The 13,117-nt window shown below is 37.2% G+C and overlaps 1 protein-coding gene across 1 annotated transcript; it reads left to right on the forward strand.

Annotated features, from left to right (window-relative positions):
* The first annotated feature begins 357 nt into the window (after positions 1-357).
* Positions 358-7,599, forward strand: LOC105784122 (NADH dehydrogenase [ubiquinone] iron-sulfur protein 6, mitochondrial). The gene is made up of 3 exons (XM_012609918.2): positions 358-894; positions 6,888-6,972; positions 7,319-7,599. Exons 1-3 carry the CDS (start codon positions 778-780, stop codon positions 7,426-7,428), a joined length of 312 nt encoding a protein of 103 aa, XP_012465372.1. The 5' UTR covers positions 358-777; the 3' UTR covers positions 7,429-7,599.
* Positions 7,600-13,117: the final 5,518 nt, after the last annotated feature.

Raw genomic sequence — 13,117 nt, forward strand, 5'->3', positions numbered from 1 at the left:
TCAAATTAAATTTAATTGATAAAATAGAATTTATTTACTCGACTAATTTTTTCTTTCTTACTTGATTTGGTGAAATGCTAACCCCTACCCAAACTTTTTTTTTTTATTGGGGTTAACTCCAAGCACGGCCCTAAGGGCAATTTACCTCTTTTACAGCCAACTTGCATGGCAAAGTGTACAACAACAGTGCATATACTATAGGTATAACAATACAGACAACATAGATTTCTAGACAACTGAACCCTCAAAGTTTCGACTGTCCTCACCAACCAGCCATTATGCTAAAACAGTAGCCAATCACCAATTTAAATATGTGGTAATCAATGTTAGATAAGGGTGTAAATGTTGGAAGCCAGGCATGTTTTTGATACAGCTATGCTTAATTTATCTTTTGAGATTTTCATGTTTTTAGAGGATCATGGTTCATATATGCGTCGGATGTAAATGTAAGATGCAAATTCTCCAAAAAAAAAAAATTTAGAGTGAAGAATTGAAAAAAAAGTAAGTGAACTGTAAGTGGTTGAAAAACAGATTAAACCCTCACTCCACTACATTCTCAAACTAACAGCTTAGAAAGGTAGCACTAATTGGAGTTTGTTGAAAGCGTAATGCAAAATGTTACGCAGGCGCAGCACTCAAGAAAATTTTCAAAAGATTTTCATGGTGGGTGTTAATCATACACAAGGGATGCTCCAATGCAACCTGTGAATCTCCACCATCCCGAGCTCCGAATTTCATTACCCAGAAAAAAAAATTCCCCTTTTTTTTTTAAAAAAAATGGCGTATTCGGATGTTCTGAAAACCCTAAGAAGGTCATCGTATTTGGGATTTACGACTCGTAATTTCAGCCTTGTTAGCAGCCAAATCAGCAATCACACTGCGAAATGGATGCAGGTAGTTAATCCTAGATTTTCACTCTTTCTTTTTAATCCATTTTCTGCTGAAATTTATGGAAGATTGAGGTTATGCTTTAGGCCTTTATGGGCTTTACTGGAAACTGTTATAAACAAATGAGTATCGGAAGTTTAATTGATATTTCATTCTGGGTTTTTAGCATTCTTGTAGAATCTGAATCTGAATTCCGTTATCAGGTTCTTGGCGTAATAATATGTTTGGTTTCGTTGATTTCAGCTGACAAAGCATCAATTTCAGTTATCGGAAAAGAAAACAAATAAGTAATTTTACTTTCTTAAAACAAAGTTTTACTAAAAATTGGAAATTATGGTCTTTGGAATAGAGGGTTTGGTAACGGATTATCTTGTTATTTATCCAGCAATTTCCTTATATTTTTATTGTTTTTGGTGCTTAACTGTTGGAGTTATAACAAAAATTAACAGACTTGGCTAGTGTCTTGTGCAACAAGCCTCGATGCTTGGTGAGCAAACAATCAAATTCGAGCAAGAAGAAAAGAAAAAAATAAGGAAGAATGGAGAGGAAAATTGATGAACAAACCTGATTCATTCATTAAATAAAACAATGGCACAATGCCAATACATAAAACAAGCAATTAGCTTGTCAAAACAGCAAAATGTTTACCTAATGATTACCTAACACCACTAAGCATTGAAACTCTTAAGTAATTAACTTGTACATACAAGCAAAGCTGATAAACAGCTCATCAATCAGTAAAATACATCAATCATCAACCTAACTTAGTTCAAAATGAACTAAGATACATTTCATTAACTAAAAATTACAAAATAAACAAAATAAGCTTGCATCAGCAACTCTTGCATCTGTTCCAACATGGCTTGGTCTTCATGGCCTGCTTGCTATCAAGTGTTTGCTGCATGCTGACCAGCTTCAACACTCCTCCTTGGTTAGCATGGTGCAAACACCTAATTTACTTCCTAAGCACTCGAATCTTGTGACATTTAGAGCCTTGGTCAGAATATCAGCAAGCTGATCATTTGAATTACAATGAATCAATTTTACTTCTAATGCTTGCTCCATTTCTCGAACAACATGGAGTTTAATGCTGAAATGATTTGTTCTACCATGGAACACTGGATTTTTTGCGATTGCAACCGCAAATTGATTGTCATAGAAGATCTCTGTTGCTTCCCTTTGATGGACATTCAAGTCAGTTAGAATTTTCCTTAGCCAAATGGCTTGGTTGACAGCACTTGCAGCTGCCACATACTCTGCTTCAGCAGTAGATTGAGCCACCAAGCTTTGCTTCTTCGAGCTCCAGTAAAACATGGCTGAACCAAGGTTGAAAGCATACCCTGAGGTGCTTTTCATATCATCTATCGAGCCACCTTCAGATTTCCTTCTTTGTTGTACCTCAGACCATAGCTTAAAGTGCCTTTGACATATCTGAGCACTCTTTTTGTAGCTTGAAAATGCTTCTCATTGCAGCAATGCAAGAATCTTGAGAGCAATCCTACAGCATACATTATGTCTCGCCTAGTGGCAGTTAAGTATAGCAAACAACCAACTAGACTTCTGTAGGTAGTTTCACAGACCTTCTCAAAATCACATTGGCTCAATAGTTTGTCTCCAACAGCAACAGGAGTCTTAGTTGCTTTGCTGTTTTGCATGGAGAACTTAGTCAGAATCTTTGTGGCAAAGCTTTTCTGACTTAGGAATATTCCATTCTGTGTTTGTGACACCTCCATTCCAAGAAAATAGGACATCTCACCTAGATCAGACATTTCAAACACTTCCTGCATCTTGGTCTTGAAATCAACCAGCATTGTTCGATCTCCTCCTGTCACCAGCAGGTCATCAACATATAGGGACACAATGAGTTGTGTTTGTGCCCCTTCCTTCTTAACATACAGTACTGGCTCACTCTTGCTTCGATCAAATCCCAAACCAATTAAATAGCCATCGATTCTGCTATACCAGGCCCTTGGGGCCTGTTTCAAGCCATACAAGACTTTCTTCAGCTTGTACACCATTTGCTCCTTCCCAGCTATTTCAAACCCCTGTGGTTGCTCAACATAGATATCTTCTTCAAGAATTCCATTGAGAAAGGCTGACTTTACATCAAGTTGGTGAATTTTCCACTGTATTTGTGCAGCTAAGGCAATCAACAGCCTTATGGTGTCAAGCCTGGCCACTGGTGCAAAGGTCTCCAGGTAGTCCAGGCCATATTTCTGACTGAACCCTTTGACAACCAGCCTTGCTTTCAACTTGTTCAAGCTTCCATCAGCATTTTGCTTGGCTTTGTACACCCATTTCACTCCAATAACCTTTCTTTTAACTGGCCTTTCAACTAATTCCCAAGTCTGGTTCTTCACAATCATGCTGATCTCCTCAGTCATTGCCTGCTTCCACCCTTGCTGAGCTTCAGCCTCTTCAAAGTTGCTTGGTTCAGCTATGGCTACATGAGCCCTTTCATAAATCTCAGTCAATGGTCTTGTTCCCCTGACTGGTTCATAATCAATGTCCATTTCAGGACCATTTTGGTCTGACTCAGCTTGATCTGCTACAAGTTCTTCTGAAACTTCCTCAAGTTCATGTCTTTCCCAGTTCCAACATGACCTTTCATCGAATACGACATCCCTGCTGACTAACACTTTGTTTGTTGAAGGATCCAAGATCCTATAACCCTTATTGACAGTGTTGTAGCCCATCAGAACACCAGGTCGAGCCCTTTCAGACAACTTGTCTTTTTTAGCAGCAGGTACATGTGCATAGTAGATGCATCCAAAGACCTTCAGATGAGCCAATGATGGCTTGAATCCAAACTAGGCCTCAAATGGAGTCTTCTGATTCACAGCCTTGGTTGGAAGTCTATTTTGAATGTAGGTTGCAGTGTAAACTACTTTTGCCCATAGAGCTTTAGGCTGATTCTTCTGAATCATCAGGCACCTGGCCATATCCATCAAACTCCTATTCTTTCTTTCACTTACACCATTTTGCTGAGGTGTATAAGTGTGGGTAAGCTGATGTTTGATGCCTGCCTTATCACAAAAGGCTTAGAATTGAGCTGAGGTGTACTCAGTCCCATTATCAGACCTTATGGTTTTCAGCTTGCAGCCTGTTTCATTCTCAGCAACAGTCTTGAACTTCCAGAACATAGAGGCCACTTCTAATTTCTGTTTTAAGAAGTAAATCCAACAATATCTTAAGAAATCATCAATGAGCAGTATGAAATACTTGTTTCCACTTAGTGACTCAGTCTTCATAGGGCCACATACATCAGTGTGCACCAGTTGTAGTCTTTCAGAGGCTCTCCAAGCTTGATTCGAGGGAAATGGAAGTCTGGCCTGCTTGCCTAGCTGACATACTTCACATACTTCCTGGTTTTGAATTGAGCTTATGAAATTTTCAGCCAAGCCACTCCTGCACATGTGCTCCATCGATTTGTAGTTGGCATGACCAAGTCTTTGATGCCAAAGCTTGGATTCATCTGTTGTAACCATGTAGGCAGTGTCTGACTCCTTTGTCCAGTCAACCACAAAGCTTTTATCAGCCATAGGGACTGCCATAAGCTTGGATCCACTTGGATTACTGATTTGGCACTGATTATCTTTGAACACCATAGAATACCCTTTGTCCAGCAATTGAGCTATGCTAAGTAGGTTCCTGTCAATTTCAGGCACCAAAAGCACATTTGAAATCACTTTGGCACCTGTGGAAGTGCATATCAGCATATCACCCTTGCCTTCAGCTTTTATAAAGTGGCCATTACCTATTTTGACTTTGGTTCTGCAACTTCTGTTTAAAGACTTGAAGATTGCAGCATCAGGTGTCATGTGATTGGTGCATCCACTGTCTAGGAGCTAACCAGATGAGAGCCTTTCCTGTGCAGATGAGCATGACACAGCAAAGACTTGCTCCTCTTGGTCATTGTCTTCCTTGGCTACTCGAGCCTTAGCTTTCATCTGATGAAACTGGTTCTATCTTGGTTTGCCCTTGCTTTTGCAAACCCTTTCCACATGTCCCTTCTTCTTGTAGTGTTGACATACAACATCTGGTCTAAACCAACATTTTTCTTCTGGATGTCCAGGCCTCTTGCAATGCCTACAAGGTTGGTCATTACTCCTTGCAGCATCAGGCTTAGGCCTATTTTTCTAGGTCTTCTTGCCTTTGTAGGCAGTATTGGTCTTTGCCTGAAAGGTATGTTCTTGGTGCTCCTCCAGTCTGCTTGCTCTCCTCTGCTCTTCAGCATATAGAGCATTGATCAACTCTGTCAGGGAGATGTTGGACAGGTCCCTTGAGTCTTCGAGAGATGAGATTTTTGCCTCATACCTCTCAGGCAAAGTTGCAATGACCTTCTCCACTATCCTAGCTTCATTAAACTGCTCACCAAGGAGCCTAATGCTGTTAACCACAGCCATAATCCTGTTAGACTATTGCTTGACAGTTTCTTATTCCTTCATCTTCAAGTTCTCGAATTCTCTCCTCAAATTTAACAACTGTTGCTGCCTTGTCCTCTCTGTCCTTTGAAACTCCTCTTTCAACTTGTCCCAGGCCTGCTTTGGTGATTCACAGGCCATAATCCTTGTGAAAATCACATCTGACACTGAGTTCTGTATGCAAGACATGACCTTGTGCCTCTTGGTCCTCTCATCAGCATGCTGCCTGATCTGAGCCACTGTTGGATTGGCTCTAAGTGGCTCTGGTTTAACATTAGAGTTGACCACCTCCCACAGATCGAAAGCTTGCAGGTAGGTCTTTAATTTGACCACCCATATGTGATAGCCTTCCCCATTGAAAACTTGAGGTGCAACTGGTGAAAAGTTTGATGAGGCCATCCTTAAACAACAGGTCCCTTAAGAAAACAGGCTCTAGATACCAATTGTTGAAGTTATAACAGAAATTAACAGACTTAGCTAGTGTCTTGTGCAACAAGCCTTGATGCTTGGTGAGCAAACAATCAAATTCAAGTAAGAAGAAAAGAAAAAAATAAGGAAGAATAGAGAGGAAAATTGATGAACAAATCTGATTCATTCATTAAGTAAAACAATGGCACAATGCCAACACATAAAACAAGCAATTAGCTTGTCAAAACAGTAAAATGTTTACCTAATAATTACCTAACACCATTAAGCATTGAAACTCTAAGTAATTAACTTGTACATACAAGCAAAGCTAGTAAACAGCTCATCAATCAATAAAATACATCAATCATCAACCTAACTTAGTTCAAAATGAACTATGATACATTTCATTAACTAAAAATTACAAAATAAACAAAATAAGCTTGCATCAACAGCTCTTGCATCTGTTCCAGCATGGCTTGGTCTTCATGGCCTGCTTGCTATCGAGTGTTTGCTACATGCTGACCAGCTTCAACATTAACTCTGTAAACTGAGTACGGGGAAGGCTTGAAGCCCTTTTGAAAACTTTCAATTTTTCGAGTCTACTTGTGGTTGTTTGTTAAGTGTTCTACATCCTGTTTGGTAATTTGAATTATTGAAGATGCTGGCAGATTATAGTTACCTACGTTTGGAAGCACATGAAGTGGCTTTTAACCGTTGATTATTTGTTGTTTATTAAAAAAGTAGAATACTCTGCAGATGTTTTCTGGTTTTACATATGGAATCTTTGTTTCCCACTAATTTAGTACTTCGATTTTGGAGAAAGCTTCCAAGTGTTAAATAGCCTTGATTATACTGCTTTTTACTTTAACCATATGCGTGAATACCTTGGTTCATAGACATGGATTTGGCATAAGAATAGGTGTGTCTCAACATGGTTACCTTGTAACTTTCATTTATTTGAAATGCCTTTAAGTGCTTAAGAAAAATGGTTAATGTTAGGGTAAATTCCAGTCCAATAACTTAGTAAGTTGGTATGTTTCTGATCATGCATAACACGTTCATTAATCGATTGGCCTTTTCCTCCCAAAATACAAGAGGGCAATGAAATGAATAAATTAAGCTTTCTTATTTATTTTATTTTGTTGTTTTCTTTTTCCAATTTTGCAGGATTCAAGCAAGAAATCTCCTATGGGGTTGATCATTAAAGTCCCTCCGATCAAGGTTGAAGGTCGGATTGTAGCTTGTGAAGAAGGTTAGTCCTGATCCTTATTTTCCTTCGTACTCGGGGAACAAGCTTTTAGTAGTTAAATTATGTACTGGCACAATGGGTAACCTAAAATCATATTTTATAAAAGAGCAAATGGCTAAGATGTGTTACTGAAATGTAGTTTCAAATCAAGTGAAGTCATCCATTTTGTTATTCTTTAAAGATAAATATTTAATTTTAACTTGTCTAAACTTTGCTCACTGACTGGTATGACTAAGAAAAATCCAAGGCATTAATAAATACATAAGATGATAAACCCTACATAATGTTGCATGAATCTTTTAACTGATACACACAAGTTTTTCTGGTCTTTGTTGGTATTTGGTTTTAGACAATAATCCTGCTTTGGAACACCCAATTGAATTCATATGCCTTGACTTGAAAGAGCCTGCTGTATGCACATATTGCGGCCTATGCTACATGCAAGAGCACCATCACTAGAAACTACTAGTTATGTGTATCTCAAGCTGTCGGGACAATTGTTATTTGCTGTACCCATGGGGCACTTTTCTCTATTTCAGCTTGTTGGTGACAAATTTGATGAACCCATTTTAGTGTGATGTTTTTTTTTTCTTTTTCACATAATAAGTGTTTGAAGTTCTCATTTGAGGAGATATTCAAAAGTAAATTTCAACACCTATGGTCTAATATTCCATTTGTATAATTGAGTTAATATCATATATTTCCAGGCTTGATTTATTTTCTTACTTCTTCCTTCTTATCAGTAATCATATTGAGATTGAGGTGACATGAAAGCCCTTTCACATTTTCATTTGAAGGCTATGCCTATATTGTTCATTTGACAAGTGCAAGAGAGTGCATGCATGATATTTTGGGAACTTACTTTCATGTCAAGTTATACTGATAATGTTTTTAAAAAGGTTAATTGTACATAAAAGAAATAAAAATGATAAAAAAGAGTTTCCTCCCACCTAGGATACTACACCACGCCCCTTTAAGTTCATTGGTAGAAACTGATGACTATCGGTGTAGTTCAGAGTTTTACTAGACTTGACAATATTTAACACAAGTAAACTCAATTTTACTTGCACTAGGATTGAATTGTTGATACAAATTTGGTCCTAAGCTTATAAAACAAAGACCCACTAAAAAGTTAGAACCTAAATCAAGGCAGGCATTGGTTTTCTGAAAGCTCATTTCATGTTGCATTGGAGCATGTGGTGAGTGACAAAGAATTGCAATCTGCCAGGGCCAGCTAAATCCATCGACCCCTATCAGTTCAGAAACAATTTAAACAAATAATAAACCTACGACCAACTTCAGCATCGAATATGTTAAAACTCAGTAGCGAAGTGATACGAACCGGCTTAGTGTTGAGAGTTGAGTCGTTCATGTGCCCGATCGTGAATTGGAGTAATACTTGAGGCTGGCCGAAAATAGGTTAAGAAAGAAGAGATAAAGGCTCGAATTAGTTCAATAGAGGTTATGGAATGTATTGAGGTTGATAGGTGAATGGAAACCAAGTATTCAAGTTGAACTAACACAATATAAGTATGTTAACCCGAAACTTATATGAATGCTTAGGTTGAGATAATAACGGATGGAAGGTAAGTGGTAGATTTACAACCTTGACCCACTATCAATATTGATAAGAACCTCGGTATAACTTGAATTCCACACTTTGGGTGCAAAGTGATAAGTTCGAAATACAAAAACGGGTTGATGCCACAAGGGTTACTTGATAAGTCTAACCAGTCCTTGGAGAACAATGAGAGTTGAAAATAAACTCACAAAGCACATAAAATTCATAAAAGATTCAAAAGTCCTTACAAAATGAAAATGAGCAAATATTTATAGCCTAAGCCTAAGGTAGCCGAATGGACTAAAAAGATGCTGGATGGTCAGCCAAGATTAAAGCAAAAGAGGCTGGAAATATCCAAAAACCTTCCTAGAATGTCCCTTTAAGGTTCTTGAGCATGGAGAATGTTAATGGGCAGCTTCTAGAGTGTTTTTATTCAGCTGAAATTGTTGTCAATTAATAAGGAGCTAAAATGAGCTGAATGGCCTTAATTAGGTTCGGTCAAAGTGATTGAATGAGCTGCCTTGAAGAACTGATTAGTCTTAGACTTTAAATAGCAGCTTAGGGCACTTCAATAGCCATGGAGTGTGAACCAACGAAATTGAGAAGCCTTTGTGTGTGAAAGCAAGTGACCGAATGGTCATGAGTGTGAATGGAACCTCCAGCAAGTGTGAACACGTTTGGGGCTGTTGGAGTACACGATGAGGCAGCTTGGGGAAGAGAAACCAGCAGCTCACTTGTCCCTTGATGTTTACGAAGAGTTGCTTGGGCATTTCAATCAGCAGCCCACCTTGCATTCATGCCGTTCATGTATGTAGCTGCACCTAATAAATTCAACAATTTAATTAGCTTAAGACACATTAAAACACACACATTAAAATCAGCAGCAAGCTTAAGACATTTTAAACCTGCATATTAATTCGGCTGAACTAAGACATATTAAATTGGCAGCAAGACACATTAAATGGATGTAATGAGCTGAACACTTTTAAATTATGTACTAACTAAGACATATTAAAACATGCATTTAAAATGTTCACTAAAGACACATTAAAATGTTGTAGCTAGACATATTAAAACAAATATTAATTAAGACTCAAATTAAACTCAACAGCAGCTAAGACAAATTAATTAAAACACAAAATTAATTTGTCTCAACTTTTAGACACATTTAAACACTTCTAATTAAAACATCCATAATTAAAATGCAATTTAATTATTTAAGCTGAATAAAGTAATTGGCATTTATTTTATTCCAGCAACTAAATTATAGAAATTAAAGTAAACTAAAAACGAGCAAACAAGCTCATTGAGCTGGAAACGAGCCGAATTGAGCTCAACGAGCTAGAATCGAACTAATTTAGCTTGCAAAGGATTACAAGCAATGCTTTGAGAGCTGGTCCAAGAGTGTGCTCGGGGCTTGGCTATATCATCCCTTCCGTCTTTAAAGCGATTTGTCCTCAAATCGGGCCACTTGCTCTCAAAAAAATTTTATTTGTCACGAACCCCTTTGTTGATGAATTGGACAAAGTTGCTCCCAAGAACCTGAAAATCAGAAATAACTCGAAAAGAAAATAGATCATGTTCATGCCCTCCCTCTTTAGGAGGAAACCACTTTGAAGTGTCACCTACACAAAAATGAAATAGAATAGTGACACCATGGTTTATAAGTTCAAAAGGACTTCCTAAGATCTTATTCACAATTTGAACAAATAAACCAAAACCGGAATCAAAAATAGAAATTAGTCTTACCTTTTTCTTTGATGGAAACAAACCTAAATCACAAGGCATTCGATAACTATGGTTTTGAAAATCAACTTTCCAAGGTTCGATTCCCTTAGAAAAAGATATCGAATGATGTGCACCGGGGTCAAAGACAAAGTATTCTCTTGCCATTTCAATTTGATGTAACAATTTCAAGATCGGCATCATAGAAAAGAAACGATGTAATCTTAAGTCATTTTTATGCAAAACATGTTCAAACCTTTTAAACCACAACATGGAGCAGTTTCCAGAATCATAAATCGAATTTTGACTTTGCAAGCCAACGATATTCACATGATTTGTTCTCAAACAGAATAAAGATATAACTCGAAGCAAATAGAAGGGGTCAACACATTGATTCAGAATACAAATTTGATACTCACCTTCGCTTGACGTCAACTTAGGAATACATGCTCCGGGTTTAAAAACATGATTTTGATCGGTCGTTTCGTAACGCAACAAAAACTTCACTTTCACCAAAATATCACACATGTCAAATAAAGAGGATATAGGCAAGAATGAATTCAAACAATCAGACTTCTTGATTCTGTTTTGAACTGACATGTAGAGACATGAATATATCACACAAGAATTTAAAGATGTTTCAAGAACAACACAATCAAATAGATTAATTGTCTTACACGAAAACCTTTTACCAAATGCATTAAACAAAGAAAATGTGAACATATTAACATTCGAACAACCATATATCTCAAATTTCACTCGATCAAACTTACACAAACATGTAGAATTTACACAACAAAGCAAAAACATTTCACCACCATCACAAACAATCGAACTAGGAATTTTACATGGCAACTTTTTAACACTCAAGTTCGAAAGTTGTTTGTACTGATTTATACTTACTTCACCAATACACTTGTCAATGCGATAATTTGCATTAGAGAAACTTGTTTTGCATCTTTTAAAAGAGGCGCGTCAACATTAAACAAAGAATGGCAGTTAACCATATCAGCTATATTATCACAAACATTGAGGTGGGATGGTGGAGACTCAAACGTCATAGAATCCTCACCTTGCTTACCTTTAAGTGCTGGTGGACTAGGGTTGTCTATGATCTTACCTTTCTCGATCAACTTGAACTGCTTCTCATCAGGAAAATATTGTAGTTTAAACTTGTCAATTGATTCCTTGGAAACCTGGAAAGAAGAAAATTTATGCGGCAAACTTGCAAATGGGTTAGTTAGGACATTCCTCACTTTTGCTTGATTGCTTTCTCCTTTTTCACTCATCTCTTTTTCAAACTCTTTTTCAAACCCTCTCTTTTTCCATGACACTCGTTTCTTTTACACTCTCATTTCTTTCTTCAATCTCACTCTCTTTTTCGAATTCTTGTTCTTTTTCTTTCATTTCTTTTTTTTGTCTCTCGATTTCATTCCATATACGCTCATTTTCTCTCATCAACATTTCTTCTCTTTCTTTTCTTCTTATTTCTTTTTCTTTTTGCCTCACCTTTTCATTATAGGATGGAGATGTTACAAATGAATCAGCACGAAATGACTCTCGTTGGGTATGTTTGGAACGACTTTCATACAAAAAATGATCACCTCTTCGAGATTGATTCTTGGTGGACGATACCTTGGTGCATATGAAGGACTACTTGTGATTTCTCGTTCGTCACCTCGAAAAGCTTCAAACTCAAAACTTGCTTTGCTTCGTCTTGAATTCCTCATTGAATAGAAATCATTATTTGAATCTCTTCTTAACAAATCGTTGGATGTTTGTCTCTGCGATGATCTTGACTCTGTCTTTTGACTTGGAGACAATCGTTCCCATTGGTCTCTTTCCTCCAACCGGTCCAATCGTTCATGCAGCCTTACAAACTTAGATCTCACAATTCTACGCATTTCATTCATCACATATTGAAAATCTGATTCTGAAAGCTCTTCTTGAAACATGATTTTATTATTGAAAAAGAAAAGTGATTAAAACAAAACAAAATTTAAATACCTCAACTCAAAACCTCATGTTTTCACTCACAAAGAAGATTGGATGGCACTCCACTTGTGTTTTCACTCTTATATTGGCTTTTAATCTCTCGGCTAGTCTCACCAACTCTCTTGCCTTTTACCACTCGATTTTTGCCTCTCGAAGTTCTTCGCAAACTAAGTGGACGAATTAGTACCGTTTGGGGTCGGCTTACAAAATTGATTTGGCTTGGTGGGTAATGATGTCGAAAATGGTAGGCTATCAAACAAAGAGGAGAAATGGAAAGGTTAAGTGTGGCTGGAAATGAATTTAGTACTTCGGACAGCAACTTACACCATTACAATTCAACAACAATGAATTATTGTCAAACTTCTGTTTTTTTAATTTCGAATTTCTCTCTCTATTTTTTTTCTTTTTTTTTAAATACAAATGCTGAATACAATAGGAAAAAAATTGAATACAAAATAATAATTTTTTTTCTTCGAATTTTTTTTACAATCTCGAATACCGGAGATGATGATTCTTACTCCGATTCAGCTAACTCTGATACCAAATGATGTGATCTGGCTCGGTTAATTGAGTCGATTCACTTGATTGCTTGATCGTCGACGAGAAGTTTTCGTTTTGATGTCGTATGAAAATTGAGTTATGGATATGTATAAGCGGAAGCAGGCAATTTTGGTTCAAAAGATGGTTTGGATTGATGATCGATAGGTTTGGTTCAATGGATGGCATTTAAAGGAGCACATGCATTTGGGATGTTCATGCAAGAGGGAGTTGCTGAATGTTCATGTATTTAAAGATTCATGGATCGTATTTAAGGAGGAAAATACATTGGGACATTTCATGCCTGATTCATGCATTTTCAAGATGACC

Source organism: Gossypium raimondii, chromosome 13, assembly GCF_025698545.1.
Source record: "Gossypium raimondii isolate GPD5lz chromosome 13, ASM2569854v1, whole genome shotgun sequence".
NCBI lineage: Eukaryota > Viridiplantae > Streptophyta > Magnoliopsida > Malvales > Malvaceae > Gossypium > Gossypium raimondii.

Coding starts and splice junctions, on each gene's coding strand:
- LOC105784122 (XM_012609918.2), top strand. CDS start 778: ATGGCGTATTCGGATGTTCTGAAAACCCTAAGAAGGTCATCGTATTTG. Junction 895..6,887: donor ACACTGCGAAATGGATGCAG/GTAGTTAATCCT, acceptor CCAATTTTGCAG/GATTCAAGCAAGAAATCTCC. Junction 6,973..7,318: donor GATTGTAGCTTGTGAAGAAG/GTTAGTCCTGAT, acceptor ATTTGGTTTTAG/ACAATAATCCTGCTTTGGAA.